Raw genomic sequence first — 18,040 nt, 5'->3', positions numbered from 1 at the left:
CAAGTCAAAACCACAACAAAACATCATCTCACACCTGTTGGAATGGCTATTTTCAAAAAAGATAAAAGTGCTAGCAAAGGTGTATGGAAAAGGGACCCATGTGCACTGTTAGTGGGAATGTAAATAGGTACAGCCATTGTGGAAAACAGTATACAGTTTAAATTAAAAACAGAACTACCATGTGATCCAGCAATCCCACTTCTGGATATATGGCTGAAGAAAACTAAATCAGTGTGTCAAAGAGTTCTCTGTACTCTTATGCTCAGTGCAGCATTATTCAGAATACTAAGACATGGAAACAACCTGAGTGTCCATCAGTGGATAAATGGATAAAGATGCGTTACACACATACCATGGAATATTATCTAGCCATGGAACAGAAAGAAGTCCTGCCATTTATGGCAATATGAATGGACTTGGAGGGCATTATGCTAAGTAAACTAAATCAGAAGAAAAGGTCAAATACTGTATGATACCACTTACACATAGAATCTGAGAAAGCCAAACTCATAAAAACAGTTGTGTTCTCCAGGGGCTGGGGGTGAGGAGATGGAGAGACGTCAGTCAAAGAGTACAAACTTGCAGCTATAAGCCAAATAAGTTCTGGGTATCTAATGTACAACATGGTGGCTATAGTTAACAGTACTGTTATAAACTTGAAATTTGTCTAAAGAGTAACTCTTAAATGTTCCTACCACCAAAAAAAAGATAAATATGTGAAGTAATGGAGCTGTTAACTAACTCTACTGTGATAAGTACTTCAAATCATCATCTTGTACACCTTAAATTTATACAATGTTCTAGGTCAATTATATCTCAAGAAATGGGAAATAAAAAGAATTGCCCAGATGGAGACAGCAATTCCAGAGTTCAATTCCAAATAAATGAAAAGACAACAAATTGAAGTCTAGAATGTAGAAGTAAAACAAATAGAAGCTTTTGTTTTGCCAAAGGTTTAGTGCTTTATAAGGCCATCCTTCGGTTTACAAAAATCTTATGTTAGGAAGGGGGGCAGAGCATGCACATATATGTGAACATAATAAAAGTACCATATTTTATAACTAGAAAGACTCTTAAGAATCATTTAGTCAAAACTTGCCTATTAAAAATAAGGAACTGAGGTTCATAGTCAGGAAAGGCCCACAGTTACAAAAAATAGAGAAAAAAAATCTGAACTAGATTCTGAGTTACTAGAATTCTGTCCTTGGGTTTCCCTCACCATATAGGACTTTTTGTTGAAGAATACGTACAAGTGTATATACCCAGAGGGCAAAAGGATTTCCAGAGGAGAAACTAGAGCTAGCAGATTTGGCAGTCAGTTCTCATTCAGGCTGGCATGTGTGCAAAGATCCAAAAGACTCAGGTGAAAAAAGAGCAGAGAAAGGAGGAAAGACCATTTTCTAATATTTAAATGTCTGCTATGTTGAATATAGAAGCTATTTGTATATAAGGGAATTCTTCCTTTCTCATTTTTTTCTATTATCCTAAAATTATGTATGTATTCAATTTTAAGTAAGAAAGCCATTTAGTCAATACTAAGTTCTGTCCCTCAAAAAAGCTGTTATGATGATAAGAATCATCCCATACCAGAGAATTCATTTGCTTTCCTCTTAATTATCTAAAACCACTTCTAGAAATGTGTTAAAGCCACCTGTGCTTCCAGTTGAGTCAGGTATATTTATATTGTTGTAATTCTAGGTGAGCATTTTTTCAAAATTCTAGGAGAGATGACTAAGCTCCTCGACCTATACCTAAGAATTTGAGTTTTATCATACAGAGCCTACGACCTGACACACATTAGGAAAGGCAGTTGAATCCTCAATGAAAAAGAAATCCTCAAGCAATATACATGATTTCAATATACCTGTAAACTAAATTCCTTTTCATTTTCTAAAAATTAAAATAATAAACAATTCTGTAATGAAAGTTAAGCCACAGGTAAGCAACATAAAATGTGAAGTAAAACAACTTGATTTTTTTAAAGAAAGAAAGAAGACCAAAAAAAAAAAAAGAAAGAAAGAAAGAAGACCATCTATTCCAAACAAGTACCCCCTTAAGAAAAAAAAAAAATGGCATGGCAATGAAGCTTTCTCATATATTTTGAAAGGTAAACACATACATGCCAGGAATAGCACTTCATTTATTTTTATATGAATAGATGTTTCCATAGTAACAAATTCAACTCCTGAATTCTTCTTTTAGCTCAATGTAGTATATCAACAGGTTCAATATTATATTGGCCAGTTTCAGTTCTGCTAATGCCAATTGAAAAGCTTGCTAAGTGCTATAGGAAGCACACTGTGCAACAAGTGATTTTCCAAATCAGAAGGCCAAAAGGCATCAAATTCAATATCCCCAAATTACTACCTTTAAAATAATTTCTAAAAATAAAATCTGGTTAAAAAAAAAAAACAAAAACCTCACTTCTATTAGAGTAGAGAGGACAGAGAGGAAGAAGGGGGAGGAAGGGGAGAAGCAATAACCAGACACTTCTAGTTAATCATACTTTTCTTTCATGTCTTATTATTACCATTAACATTCCAATGTCTCCTCAAACTGAAAAACCAAGGAGTTGGCTTAAATGCAAATAGACCCACAGAACAAGCAACATAAATGAACAAATGAGTACAGTTAGTCAGTGTCTGCCATAACTAAACGGGAAGCCTCTTTCAACCAAGCTCTACCCATTTCTTGCAATGGAAAATGTAAACAATGATTTTGGATCTTCCGGTTTTCAAAAGAAATTGAAAAATCTGCATTTTTATCAAAAAATCTCCTAATTTTTAAAAATTGACTTAAAAAAAATAGCCCCAAATGTATAGGCAGCTACATGCCTATAGCTGGATATCTAGTCAGATCATCTCAAGTTTGCAAACCCTGGCTTATATAAAATTTGTGTCTTTACATCATTCTAAGTTATCATCACAGATCTGTGGTGACAGAAGCCCTGACCATCAATATGTCTTCTTTAGTTGGCGGGAATGCATACTTGTACAGCCACTATGGAGAACAGTGTGGAGATGCCTTAAAAAACTGGAAATAGAATTGCCTTATGACCCAGCAATCCCACTGCTGGGCATACACACTGAGGAAACCAGAATGGAAAGAGACACGTGTACCCCAATGTTCATCTCAGCACTGTTTATAATAGCCAGGACATGGAAGCAACCTAGATGTCCATCAGCAGATGAAAGGATAAGAAAGCTGTGGTACATATACACAATGGAGTATTACTCAGCCATTAAAAAGAATACATTTGAATCAGTTCTAATGAGGTAGATGAAAATTGAAGCCTATTATACAGAGTGAAGTAAGCCAGAAAGAAAAACACCAATACAGTATACTAATGCATATATATGGAATTTAGAAAGATGGTAACAATAACCCTGTATGAGAGACAGCAAAAGAGACAGATGTATAGAACAGTCTTTTGGACTCTGTGGGAGAGGGAGAGGGTGGGTTGATTTGGGAGAATGGCACTGAAACATGTATAATATCATATAAGAAACGAATCGCCAGTCCAGGTTCGATGCAGGATACAGGATGCTTGGGGCTGGTGCCCTGGGATGACCCAGAGGGATGGTATGGGGAGGAAGGTGGGAGGGGGGTTCAGGATGGGGAACACGTGTACACCTGTGGCAGATTCATGTCAATATATGGCAAAACCAATACAATATTGCAAAGTAAAAAATAAATAAATAAAGTAGCCCAAAACAACTGTTAAAAAAAAAAAGAAAAGAAAAGAAGCCCTGACCAGAATGGGATCAGAAGGAACAGAGGCCAGAGGCATGTGTTTGCAATGGATCACCACTCCCTGCCACCACACCCTGAATGAACGCCTATGACAGCACCACCTTATTTGTGTACAAGTCTGTCTACCACCACCAGACTGGAAACTACCTCTTGTAGGCAAGACCACACCTTATTCATCTTAGTCTCCCCAGCACTTGGCACATGAAAAGGACAAAATAAATACACTTGAATGAGTAAGTGGATGAATAAACAAACACCAAACGAATGTAATCTCTGATGTCAATCTCCCTCTAACCTTTTTTCTCCATTATGGAACTTGGTGAAAAGAGTATTTTCAGTGACTCCACATTTCAAAACTGAGTTGCTCTACACCTGAGCAGAAGGAATGGCTGCTCATATTGATGGTTAAGCCAGTTTGAGGCAGACTTTCTAAATTTCCACTGCTGGATGAAAGCCAAGAAACAGATGTTTGAAATTAATTTAACATTAGTTTCTTTTCTGCCATATGAGACAGAAAAGAAGTATCAAGAGGGTAGAAGGAGTGGGGAATATAGAAGAAGGGAATGTCCAGGGTGCAACCATGTGATAACAGAAGATCCTGGAATCGTTGTAGACAGTTTGGTCTTTAGTGGTATTGTGGTGGTTGTTCTACCGACACTGCAGGAAGCTACTTTCTTTTTGACTGGTTGCTTCTGGGTAGGTGTCATGGCAAGTGGAGGCTGGAAGGGACAGAAGTGTGCCCAGGGGAGTTGAGTGGTAGGAACAACAACAAAAAGTTCATTCCATGCTGTTTCTGTGCAAATGGGAATGTTTTCTGCCCAGGATAAAGGGAGGCTGATTTAGAGTCCCACGCAATATTTCTCATTTGTCAACCAGGCACTATTTTTACTCTTCTTTCTCTCTTTTCCATACGTACACTGTTCTATAGGCTCTGGAATATATAAACATTTTCTTCAATACAGTCCCTGTAACAAAAAGCTATACTCTGTACCTATGTACATCAAATTTACATTTCTGGGTAACTTTTAGAGAACAACTCAGTGGGCACTTACAGTTTAATTATCACCAAACAAGTATGAACCACAAATAACCTTTCTACCATTTGCGGACTTTGGCAATGCCGAACGTATGGACTTCATTTAACCACTGCAGAAGGCTTAAATTATCTGCTCATGGTTGGGTCCATGAGTTGACAACTATGAATAATGTTCCAAGGATGATGTAAGAGAATATTTGAAATAGGAACAGCTTGGGAAATCCATGATGCCAAAGTAAGCAGGCAGGTGTACAAAGAAGAGAAGTTTTAGAGCCTGGTTCTAGGCATAAAACACAGAAACATACTTACCAGAATAGATGGTAGGGCTTGCTGAAGACTTGAACTTTGAGTGTTCCAAACTTGGTCTTCACTTTGGGGAAGTAAAACCCCTCTCACTAAAGAAAGAATAACATTAAAGAAATTTTTAGTTGAGACACTACTGTGTTTAAGGTTCAGAGACAATTAAAAACCAAGTTCTTCCTTTTTATAAGCTTAGATTTGGGTAGAACAAATGGAAGGATCTTGCCTAGAAAACGCTTGATACTTTATTCAAATATTTTACTTATATTAGCACCATCTATCTAAATTATAAGACTCCAACATAAATATTCTTCCCATTGTTACATTTTGAACACTTCTATTTTCTTTCCTTTCTCAAGCATTTTTTACTCTTTTCAGGATTCCCATGAAGTATCTGTTCTAAAATTGACTTTTTTTTCATTTTAATAAGAAAGTTGAACTGAAATTCCAATTAATTTGGCTGATGCCAAAAATGGAGAAAATTATACAAAACTATTTCCTTTTTGGCAGCAAAACTATTTCCTTTTTGGCAGCAAAACTATTTCCTTTTTGGCAGAGAGTACCTTTGAAAAATAGGGTAAGACACCAGAGAGTTTATCACTATACCAATACTAAAGAGTCACAAAGTTAAGAGAGTAGATTATATAATTCAACTCAGTAAGATTTACTGAAACCTCACTAGTTACTATAGACTTTGATTATATTGAGGCTATAAACACTAATAAAGCCAAGTTCCTCTTGTGGAAGTGTTCCCTATGTCAGAGAGATAAGTAAAACAATATGAGAGGCATTTATATAATGTATGTGAACACAGACCAAAAAATAGAATGATTTTTCCTGGAGGAGAGAAGGAATCAATAAAAATTAAAAAGAAGGGGTTGCGAGAAAGGTGATCTGGTGTATACACCAAAAATAGAAGCAAAATCTCTGTATTTACCTGTTCCTACTGCACTGACATCTGGGTCGGGAAGATCCCCTGGAGAGGGAAATGGCAACCCACTCCAGTACTCTTGCCTGGAAAATCCCATAGACCAAGGAGCCTGGTAGGTTACAGTCCATGGGGTTGCAAAGAGTCAGACACGACTGAGTGACTTCACTTTCACTTTTCACTGCACTGACATAAAGGGATCAATCAAAAATCAAACTTTATTTTTGGAAAATAAGTACTTTCCAAAACTTTTTCTCAACTGTGTGTTCAGTTAACTTGTCTTCTATGGAAAACCAGTAGCATGAAATCAAAGATGAATATATATTTTAATGACGATCAAGTTACCTAGGAAGCTGCAGCCATTCAGAACTCTGAAGCTGGCGTAACAACAGAAATGTATTTTAGGAACAAAATTCTGAGCAATTGAAATGTGTATCTACTGAAAGGCAAAGCACCTGAATTAGTTTGTGCTGGATATCCTAAAGCTTTTGTTAAACTTGCTGTGAATTACTGACCTCTTTCTAGGACACCTTCTAGAAGGTAGCTCCATATAAAAATAAGACCTCACTATGCTCTTTATGGATTTAGTATTCTAAACAGCCTCATTTTGCCTATTGCATATCTTAATCCTCATGCCATTGATTCACCAGAAACCCCTGATTAATCTACCTGAATTAGCTGCATGGCTAATAGTCATTAGCTTAATGACTATGAACTAAAACAGGGAAAGGAAAATATGAACTATCTGGAAATAAAGCTAAAGCACCATTCATATCAGGATGTTTTCTGTATGATGCAGCCTAGAGAGTGCTAAGAACCATATATATATTGGGAATTTTGTTTTATGAGAATATACTGGGAAAGAAACTCAAACCATACAAGGACTTAATGGTTATACAACTTACCATTGATAAGCTGAAGGGAGTCAGGATCTGGATTCAAAGAAGAGCTCCCCAGCAAAAAATTCTGGTGCAGTGTCTCAGCAATATAATCTCTGAAGTTACTAATTGTATAAACAGCAGTGGGCTTATCATCCAATTCTACAAGACCATGGTTTTCCACCTTGTTGGAATGTAGGCTAATTAGGTCCCAGGTAGTATTGCTGATAGCCTCCCCATTGAAGGTAACTGCATAGTGAACATCTATGCCACTGTGGATGACAAGAAAAACAGATTAGGTCCTGCCAAGGAAACACAAAGAAAGGAACTCTGAAGCCATGGAGAGCAAACATTAGACCTAGGAAGAGTCTCATAAGGCAAGGATTCCATCACCATTCTCCGTAGACTCTGGATGGCAACATTTAGCCATACCCTTCTCCTTCCAGAAAACAGAGTTTACAGCTCTAAGAACACGGAGGCCACAGAGTCAGCCTGCATAATACCTGAGCATCTTCTTCCCCCCATGTTCTCACTCCTTCAAAATCAACTGTTCCTTTTCACTCTCAGTCAGCTTCCTTCTTCCACTATTAGAGTTTCTCCTCCCTGATTTAAAAAAACCAAACCAAACCTTCTAACTCCACCCAACAATGGGAAATCCTCTTATATCTCAGTACTGTTGCTGGACGATTTATGTACTCCACAATGGGGAGTGAAATAGTAAAGCAGCTTAATGACTGTGAACTGAAACAGTTATCTATTGTGAAAGGAAAATATGAACTATTTGGAAATAAAGCTAATTGATGAGTTGTGAGTTTTTTTAAAAAATATCATGCTAGAATATCTTCTAATATGACAGCTATCTAAGTCTCTTCTTTGATAGCCCAGACAATTTACAGTCCCATAAAGTTTAATAGTGCATTGTAAAAAACTTACTAAGAAGTGATGGTTTTTTGGCCCACTAGGAATGATAACTCCAAAGTTTATGACTTTACTTGCCTATAGGACATTTAGCAAATTAGTTAATACAACTAACAAATTAGTCCAATTTGGCGGGGCTTCCCCGGTGGCTCAGTGGTAAAGAATCTTCCTGCCAATGCAAAAGACATGGGTTTGATCCCTGAGTTGAGAAGATCCTCTGGAGAAGGAAATGGCTACCCACTCTAGTATTCTTGTCTGAGAAACACATGGATAGAGGAGCCTGGCAGGCTACAGTCCACGGGGTCAAAAGCAGCTGGATACAACTTAGTGACTAAATAGCAACAACATCTAACTTAGCATTCCTTTCCCAGTTAACTATATATATTTCTTCCAAATGCTCTAGAAACTACCTCTCATTTTTCTGCTGGCTCCCTCATTAATGAGTTGAATAAAATTTTAAAAAGTGTTAATAAATAACTTTGTCTGGGAATGGGGCCTTTTCACTATCTTTCCACAGGCAAACAAAGAGACGATTTCTTGGAAGAAAGGATAAAGTGAAAATAAATAAGTAGGACTTGATATGTCATTTGACATTTTCTTAAATAATCATTTTGAAGAAACATCAGAATATAAGATTTTTAAACCAATAGAACTACACCTTATAGACCAACTCAGACTTATCTAACAGCTAAAAACTAACATTTTTGTAAGTGCTTACAATGACAGGTTATGTCCCAGGCTTTGTCTGATTTAACACTCATAACAAATGTGAAGGTTTTATTATCTTCAGATTATTGTTAAGAAACTAAGCTTTAAAGAAGACTTGCCTAAAATATCACAATATATAAAGGGGTAAAGTCAAGATTCAAACACAGATCTGCCTGACTCTGGCACCAGCATTCTGAATGACTACACTACACTCAGTAACTTTAAACTATTAACAAAAAAAAAGTCATCACGAGAACAGCTTTGCTCTACTCATCACCCTCACTTCCAGCCAGTCTGTGAGACACAGCCATCAGAAACAATACCCTACAAGCACACCAAGATCCTCCACCCTCTCAAAGATGCACCACCCTCTCAAAGATCCTCCACCCTCTCAAAGATGAACCACTGAAGGCAGATGTGCACGGAAATAATCTGCCACCTTCAGACATTCTGTAGGAGCAAAACGATGCCCAAACCAAATCACTCAAAAAAGCATTTCCTCTTCTGATTCACTTATATATTCCTTGATTATAGACTGTGCTGTTTTGTAAAAAGATTTTGTTTATAGTGAATGCCTTGCAGTCTGTCCTTGAGTTTCTATCTCCAATGTCTGACTTGGTACCTGGCATTCAATGCCTATTAAATTAACAGAAATCTATACTTGCCTGACTAGAGAGAGAAAACTCCAGCCTTAATCAAGGTATTCACATATCTTTAGAATAAAAAAAATGTCAGAATAATGAGAGGGGTCTCATGGAGTCTAGAAAAAGGGCTACTTAACTAATTTATCTTACTATGAGTGAAAAGCCTGTAACAGTGCATTGTAGCTTCCTTGTAACACAGAACCCTAGATTGGAGATAGCTACAATAGGCTAGCATGACTTTGATATTGGCCATTAGGATCACCCAACTTCCCTTCTCTGATCTCAAGCTGGCAAAAGAACTTACGATCATAATTTCCTACAGATTGTCCTATGGGGAAAGAATGCATGAGCTAAGCCAATGCAATAATTAGTCAGCTGGCAGATACATTTCTTGCTTTAAATAGATCAATCAGCATCCTAGAGAATGCACTATATTTTGTAGTTTGGTAAGCATAAATTGGTCTTAGGAGACCTCTTCTTCCTGGGAACTCTGGCAGTTCTGGACTTGCCCTGGGTCTACAGGGGACGCCATGAAGGTGTTACCCCTTGCCTACTACAGAAACAGTGAGGCACAATGTTCCTGTCCCACTCTGAGTATCATCTATAAGGCTTTCCTCCCCAATCTGATAAGCTGTCACTTCCAATGGTGTGCTTTAGGGAACCTTACAGTGGTAACTGAGCATCTCAACACTTAGATGCCTTGCTGAGTGATAAGACATCTGCTTGTCATCTCTAAATTCCCTCAATCCCTTAATTTATCATGTCAGAACATGTTGTTTCATGAGTAACTCCTGATCTCCTTTTGTAAAGAAATAAATTCAGTAAAATATGGTCTGAAAAAAAAAAACGATGGCCCCAATGTGAAATTGAACAGTAAGAGGGACACCTACTGGTCAGAACTCACCACACCACGTGTGTCCTAAACATCCCTCACAATGCCTGGCTCCTAGTAGTTCAATAAATATTTTTGAAAATAATGAAAAAACAAATGGTTAGTTTTATTCACTAATGTAGCAGATAGAACCATTAACTTTGTGACACTTAAATGACAATATGTGATATTCTTGACTTAATCGGAAGGGTGCTCAGTCTCTAAATATGCAGGTGGAGCAGTGGCCTGCCGATGCAGGAGATGTAAGTTTGATCCCAGGGTCAGGAAAAGCCACTGGAGTAGGAAATGGCAACCCAGTCCAGTATTCTTGCCTGGAAATTTTCATGGACAGAGAAGCCTGGCGGGCTACAGTCCATGGGTTGCAACAAGACAGAAGAAACTGAGTACACACATTTTTCACCCTAAAGAGCATGCATATTAACCTCATACATTTCTGTCTTCTGAGTAATCATTTTAGGGACACCGCTTCACAGGCAGAACATAACTCTGTGAGCATGATCTTTCCAAGCTCTGCGGGATGGCACATGCCTGCATCTCCAGAAAGGCAAGCTTCTCCCTGGGATCTATGCCCAACCTAGTAACCTGTTAACATGATTCTAAGACAAAAACCAGGGATAACAGGAAAAAAATGGAGGAGAGGAAATGGCTGTGCCAGTTAGCACTCCAGTTGCTTCCTGGACTCGACAGAAAATCAGACAAGGCGAGTCAAGCTCTTATTGAGAGCCCATCATGTGCTTTGCATGACTTTTAAACATCATAAGGAGAAGAAGTGTTTCTGGATCAAGAAATCTGTGCAAATCAGGCAGTCTGGGTTAGATTAGTGGTCTTACTCTTTACTGGCATAATATAATTTTTCTCCCAGTGTTTTCCTTGGACATCTAAAAATAACACTTCTAATATCATCTACCTTGTCTGGTAAAGATATATTCATTAAAGAAGATAAAATGCCTCACAGAGATATTTCAATTCATTATCAAGTTTCTGTCCTAGAAAGAGAAATCAAAGAAATGCTTGAGGAATCAGAAAATCATCTATTCTCAGATTCGAGAACTTCACTTCAGCATGACCCAGAACAGACTTAGTTCTGGCATGGTAAATGCAATACAGAGATATCTCAGGATAAAGAGCAGAATAAAAATAAGCCAGAAGAACAAGGAAGTACATAAGATGCAGGATACACACTGGGGACAAAACATTATTTGATTGAAGAAAGCTGGGCTGCCTTTCTGCACTCAGCAACACCAAATTAACCAACAGTCACTACAGCATCACCATTCACCTTCTAAACTACACTGAAACAACTGCTATATAGAGGAGAGTCTCTCTGACTGCTATTTCCAAAGACATCAATCATGTGGAGGGGAAATTTATTCACTTCAAATGTCCTCATTGGCTGTCTGACGTGTGCAAGTTTTAAATAGAAAAAATAATATTACATCTCATGACGATCAATCAAACCAGAGGTATTTCAAGAAACTCAGATATTTCTTCTTCTCTCACACTTCTATTAGGAAGAAAGTTCATACAAGGCCTGGAGTTGAATTTTTGAAGTGTGGACACCAGGCAGATATTTTGTTGATTCACTTCAAATGGGTCCTACTAACTTAAAATAATGTGTGCAACTTGAAAGAGGTACAAAGCAAACAGAAAACTTCATGTGTATATAAATATTTACGTACAGAGACAGGTTATATATATATATTACATAGACTACTTCTGTGCTACACATTCACTCATATGCTACACATTCACTCATACACAGCTCAAAATAAAAGAATACCAAGAAGTTGTGAATAAATCCCACCAACTGGTTAATATCCGACAATATTGAACAGTTTTTGAAACTGTACTTAGGTTAAGAATTCTATCATAAAATCAAATGGCTTCATATTGAATTGTTCTCTGTGTCCCCACAGAAAACTCAGCACTCAGCAACTGAACACCATTCTTTGACCAGAGGGTTCACATCAGAATTCAGTTATGTTTTAACAGTCTAGTCTTCCCAGTTCAATTCAGTACAGTTGCTCAGTCGTGTCTGACTCTTTGCGACCCCATGGACTGCATACAGCACGCCAGGCCTCTTTGTCTATCACCAACTCCCAGAGTTTACTCAAACTCAGTGATGCCATTCAACCATCTCATCTTCTGTTGTCACCTTCTCCTCCCACCTTCAATCTTTCCCAGCATCAAGGTCTTTTCCAATGAGTCAGTTCTTTGCATCAAGTGGCCAAAGTATTGGAGTTTCAGCTTCAACATCAGTCATTCCAATGAATATTCAGGACTGATTCCCTTCAGGATGGACTGGTTGGATCTCCTTGCTGTCCAAGGGACTCTCAAGAGGCTTCTCCAACACCACAGTTGAAAAGCATCAATTCTTCAGCGCTCAACTTTCTTTATAGCCCAACTCTCACATCCATACATGACTACTGGAAAAACCATAGCTTTCATTAGACCTTTGTTGGCAAAGTAATGTCTCTGCTTTTTAATATGTCTAGGTTGGTCATAACTTTTCTTCCAAGAAACAAGCGTCTTTGAATTTCATGGCTGCAGTCACCATCTGCAGTGATTTTGGAGCCACCAAAAATAAAGACTGTCACTGTTTCCCCATCTATTTGCCATGAAGTGATGGAACCAGATGCCATGATCTTCGTTTTCTGAATGTTGAGCTTTAAGCCAACTTTTTCTCTCCTCTTTCACTTTCATCAAGAGGCTCTTTAGTTTTCCTTCACTTTCTGCCATAAGGGTGCTGTCATCTGCGTATCTGAGGTTATTGATATTTCTCCCAGCAATCTAGATTCCAGCTTGTGCTTCATCCAGCCCAGTGTTTCTCATGATGTACTCTGCATATAAGTTCAATAAGCAGGGTGACAATATATAACCTTGACATACTCCTTTCCTGATTTGGAACCACTCTGTTGTTCCATGTCTGGTTCTAACTGTTGCTTCTTGACCTGCACACAGATTTCTCAAGAGGGAGGTCAGGTGGTCTGGTATTCCCATCTCTTGAAGAATTTTCCAAAGTTTGTTGTGATCCACACAGTCAAAGGCTTTGGCATAGTCAATAAAGCAGATGTTTTTCTGGAACTCTCTTGCTTTTTTGATGATCCAGAGGATGTTGGCAATTTGATCTCTGGTTCCTCTGCCTTTTCTAAATCCAGCTTGAGCATCTGGAAGTTCACAGTTCACGTACTGTTGAAGCCTAGATTGGAGAATTTTGAGCATTACTTTGCTAGCATGTGAGATGTGTGCAATTGTGTGGTAGTTTGAGCATTCTTTGGCATTGCTTTTCTTTGGGATTGGAATGAAAACTGACCTTTTCCAGTCCTGTGGCCACTGATGAGTTTTCCAAATTTGCTGGCATATTGAGCGCAGCACTTTCACAGCATAGTCTTTTAGGATACTTAGTAAATACTTGCTAAAATAATATAAACGAAAATGAGGAAGTCAGAAAGCCCTTTGCAAATGTAAGATATTATATTTATATCTTATATGTGGTGGTGGTTTAGTCACTAAGTTGTGTCCAACCCTTTGCAACCATGTGGACTGTAGCCCACCAGGCTCCTCTGTCCATTGGATTTCTCAGGCAAGAATGCTGGAGTGGATTGTCATTTCCTTCTCCAAGGAATCTTCTTGACCCAGGGATGGAATCTGTCTCCTGCATTGCAGGCAGAGCAGATTCTTTACTGACTGAGATACCAGGGAAGCCCCTGATCTTATATAAATGAAGGCAAAATGACATGGATTGATCTGGAGGTATTACACTGAGTGAAATAAATCAGACAGAGAAAGATAAATACTCTATGTTATCACTTATATGTGGAATCTAAAAAATTAAATAAACAAATGAACAAAACAGAAACAGACTCACAGATATATAGAACAAACTATGGTTACTAGTAGGAAGAGGAAAGGGGGGAGGAGCAGGATAGGAGTAGAGGATTAAGAGATACAAACTACTATGTATAAAATATGCTACAAGGATATACTGTACAGCACAGAGAATATGGCTAATATTTCATAATAAGTTCAAATGGAATAAAATCTATAAAACCCTGAATCACTGTGTTCCACATCTGAAGCTAATACTATAAATTAACTCTACTTCAATAAAAAAATTAAAATTTTTTTAAAAATTAAATGAAGAAATGTTATTTTATCTCTAAACATCCCTATGCTTAGCCTATGAAATTGCTTCATATATTCTATATTATTATTATTTATCTTTCAAGAGAAAGTAAATTTTAAACAAACTTGAATTCAAAGACAAAAAGACAAGCAACTTTCACAAAGGGGACTGACTATGCTTTTAAGATTGTGCTTCTAAGACACTCCAGAGAGCAACTGTTTTCACAAATGAACTGTGATAGAAATCAGCTTTCTTCTTTTCATTTACCACTTAAAATGACACTTGGTTATATTACTCAATGACAACTGTATACTTGAAAGTGCTTTATGAATGCCAATTTTTATACTAATTTTAAATTAAGCATAACTTAGTATTTTAAAGTATTTGACAAAGGCTAATTATACAGCACAGGGAATATAGGCAATATTTTATAATAACTAAAAATGCAGTTTAAGTGTAACCTTTAAAATCACGATGTAGTACACCTGAAACATATATAGTATTATAAATCAACTATACCTCAAAAAAATAAAAGTTTTAAAATAAAAATTAAGAGATTAAAAAATACAAGTACTTGTTAGTCAGCAGTCTATGATAGAAGTCTGTAAACTACAGCCTATGAGCTAACTCCAGCCCACTGTCCATGAGTTAATGGATTTTATATTTTTAAATGGTTGAAAAAACTCAAAATAACATTTTGTGACATGTGAACACCATATGACAATGATATTTCAGGATCTATAAATAAGTTTTATTGGAACACAGCCACACTCATTCATTTTCAATGTATCGCTTACACTACTTCCAAGTGAATAGATATGACACAGCTTATGTAGCGTGAAAAAGTATAAAATACTTAATATATGACTCTTAACAAATAATGTTTGCCAAATGATCTTTAAAAAGTTGGACAGTGATACTGGAAGTAATAAAAGAACTGAGCCATGTTCCTTTAGACTTAGGGCTACCATATTTTCTAAACTATTTCCTAATTAGGTCAACAGTACAGAAAGTGTCAAAAGGTACTCTACCTGCCATTTTCCTTAGGGGACCTGAAAATAAAAATGGAAAGTGTTAAGCAGAGTTTAAGCAAGTTATAATTGTCATATAATTAATCAAAGTACAAGCTCTTAATGTATTTCCTCTGAAATGTTTCTTCAAATGAAAATGCTTGTATAGTACTGCTGCTGCCGCTGCTGCTGCTGCTGCTGCTGCTAAGTTGCTTCAGTCGTGTCCGACTCTGTGCGACCTCATAGACAGCAGCCCACCAGGCTCCCCCGTCCCTGGGATTCTCCAGGCAAGAACACTGGAGTGGGTTTCCATTTCCTTCTCCAATGCATGAAAGTGAAAAGTGAAAGGGAAGTCGCTCAGTCATGTCTGACTCTTAGAGACCCCATGGACTGCAGCCTTCCAGGCTCCTCCATTCATGGGATTTTCCAGGCAAGAGTACTGGAGTGGGGTGCCAATGCCTTCTCCGTGTATAGTACTGCTGCTAAGTCACTTCAGTCGTGTCCGACTCTGTGCAACCCCATAGACAGCAGCCCACCAGGCTCCCCCGTCCCTGGGATTCTCCAGGCAAGAACACTGGAGTGGGTTTCCATTTCCTTCTCCAATGCATGAAAGTGAAAAGTAAAAGGGAAGTCGCTCGGTCATGTCCGACTCTTAGCGACCCCATGGACTGCAGCCTTCCTCCATGCATGGGATTTTCCAGGCAAGAGTACTGGAGTGGGGTGCCATTGCCTTCTCTGTGTATAGTACTCCTGCTAAGTCGCTTCAGTTGTGTCCGACTATGTGCAACCCCATAGACGGCAGCCCACCAGGCTCCCCCATCCCTGGGCTTCTCCAGGCAAGAATACTGGAGTGGGTTGCCATTTCCTTCTCCAATGCATTAAAGTGAAAAGTGAAAGTGAAGTCGCTCAGTTGTATCCAACTCCTAGCAACACCATGGACTGCAGCCTACCAGGCTCCTCTGTCCATGGGATTTTCCAGGGAAGAGTACTGGAGTGGGGTGCCATTGCCTTTTCCGTGTATAGTACTAGATAATGACAAATACCTGTACAATGAAGGAAGAAAGCAAAGGTGGAGAAAGTATTCTATTTTAAAATCTATAGTCTTTACTGTCTTTAAACTTCTTAAAAATACTTTTAAACAATTAATACGTGGTTATCACTTTATAAATAGACTTTTTTCAGTAAATGAGCAGAGAACTCCAGCTGTTGGCATTAACAAAATTGATAACATTTTTGGGGGGATACAATGTTAAATGTTATGTGTTATGTATACAATGTTACAATACTAATGTTAAGTCATATTAAAATTAATGAAAAGAAAATCAGATAATGTATAATAAGATTCCAAGGAGTTGGGAAAGGTCCAAATTGACTAACCTATAAGATACTGCATAGTTTTTAATATTTATTTATTGATTTTCTGTATCAGACACTTAAAAGGACTTTCCATATGTCAAGAACTACGCTATACATTTCACAAAAATTAATTCTTTCAATCTTCCTGAAAACTCATTAAGGACCATGAATATCCCCATTTACAGGTAAAGAAACTGAGGAATAAAAACGCTAAATAATTTACCCAAAGCATTTCAAAAGTTATTTTTAAATAAAGCACGATTCATATAAATTGTATATATTACCTTTTTTTATATAAATAAGAAGTTAAAGCTTGTTAATTTACCCAAAACCATCCAAGCAGAAGTGCCAAAGGCAGGATTTAAACCTAGGCAACTTGATCTCAAAGGCCATGTTGCCTTTCATATGCTATCAAATGAGAGAGGACTTCAAAAGCCTCAGTTTCTCATGGGAGCTTTAGTCACAACTGGAGACAGTATTCCTGCAAAGTGCTATGGCTGAACTGGGGAGACAGGTCATGGTATGAGAGGAGATGGAGGGTCAGTTTACCATGCTTGCCCTTGCCCCTGCATCAATAACTAGCTGAGTTCCTAGATAAAGTACATACATTTCCTGTGCTCTGGTTTCCTCACCAGAAAAAAAATGAGGATTACAGTAACTGTCTCACAATACGGCTATTGGGATTAAATGAGTTAATAAGGATAGAAAGCCTGGCACACTATAAATGCTATGTAAGTGCTTGCTGTTATTTCTGGAAACTCAGAAGTTGTGACAAGACTATGCCAAAGTTAAGATGTAGACACTGTCAATTAAGCCCGTGCTCCCCTGCATCTAATAGCTGGGCCACCGTCACCATCCACATGCTCCAAAGCTTCAGAGGACTCAGTCTAGCACTGGGTAACAGCCAGAGATATAAAGATAGCCACTTTGTTTCAAAATCCCTCTTCTGCTCTCTGACTTTGGGCTAATACTTCATCCTTCTAAACCTATTTGTTTTTCTTCAAAATAAGTATTAATAGCAATATTTTTGCTAAAAGAGTTGAAGATTATGTGAACTCAGGAATGTAAAGTGGCCAGTACAAAGTATTCACTCAATAAAATGTGCACAAGTATGATGCTTCAGGTCTTAGACAGGGAAGCAATGTCCTAAAAAGAGGTGTCCGATTTACCTAGAATTGCTATGCTGATAACACATCCCCTCCAGAATGACTATACATCAAGATGTCAAAGGGACCTCACTGGAGCACTGATGAACCTTTAGGAGCATACTAGATCACATCTAACCTTATCCAGGCTCCCCTCAGTGCCAAATAAAAACACATAACTTCTCAGCAGCAAGTTGGAGACATGAATTCCTAAGTTCTTACCCTGGCCCAACTACAGATCTAGCATATCTCCTTGAATGTATTATTTTGCCTTTTTTTACCTCGGTTTCCTCATCTGAAAAACCAGAATTAGGAATAAGAATTTAACAAAAGAACACCAAATTAA

General features: G+C 37.8%; 1 protein-coding gene across 6 annotated transcripts in view; it reads right to left on the bottom strand.

The window, feature by feature from the left end:
- IMPG2 (interphotoreceptor matrix proteoglycan 2) overlaps positions 1–18,040 on the bottom strand; it is an 86,858-nt gene that overhangs the window by 31,475 nt on the left and 37,343 nt on the right. For 5 of the 6 annotated variants that reach the window (XR_015166636.1, XM_086408898.1, XM_086408868.1 and 2 more), the window contains exons 8-10: positions 15,215–15,235; positions 6,923–7,167; positions 5,099–5,184 (exon numbers count right to left, since the gene is read on the bottom strand). Coding sequence is in view for 5 of the 6 variants with exons in the window: in XM_086408898.1 (XP_086265024.1) it covers positions 5,099–5,184; positions 6,923–7,167; positions 15,215–15,235 (352 nt within the window). In the remaining variant the exon portion in view is untranslated. Of the gene's footprint in view, positions 1–5,098; positions 5,185–6,026; positions 6,200–6,922; positions 7,168–15,214; positions 15,236–18,040 lie in introns of those variants that run through there. The other variant, XM_086408909.1, reaches the window with a different exon arrangement.

This window comes from Bos grunniens, chromosome 1, assembly GCF_055505025.1.
Source record: "Bos grunniens cultivar Pamir isolate PY7600 chromosome 1, Bosgru_T2T1.0, whole genome shotgun sequence".
Lineage (NCBI taxonomy): Eukaryota > Metazoa > Chordata > Mammalia > Artiodactyla > Bovidae > Bos > Bos grunniens.
The sequence above is the reverse complement of the archived record's forward strand: the minus strand, read 5'-3'. Positions and strand labels throughout refer to the sequence as shown.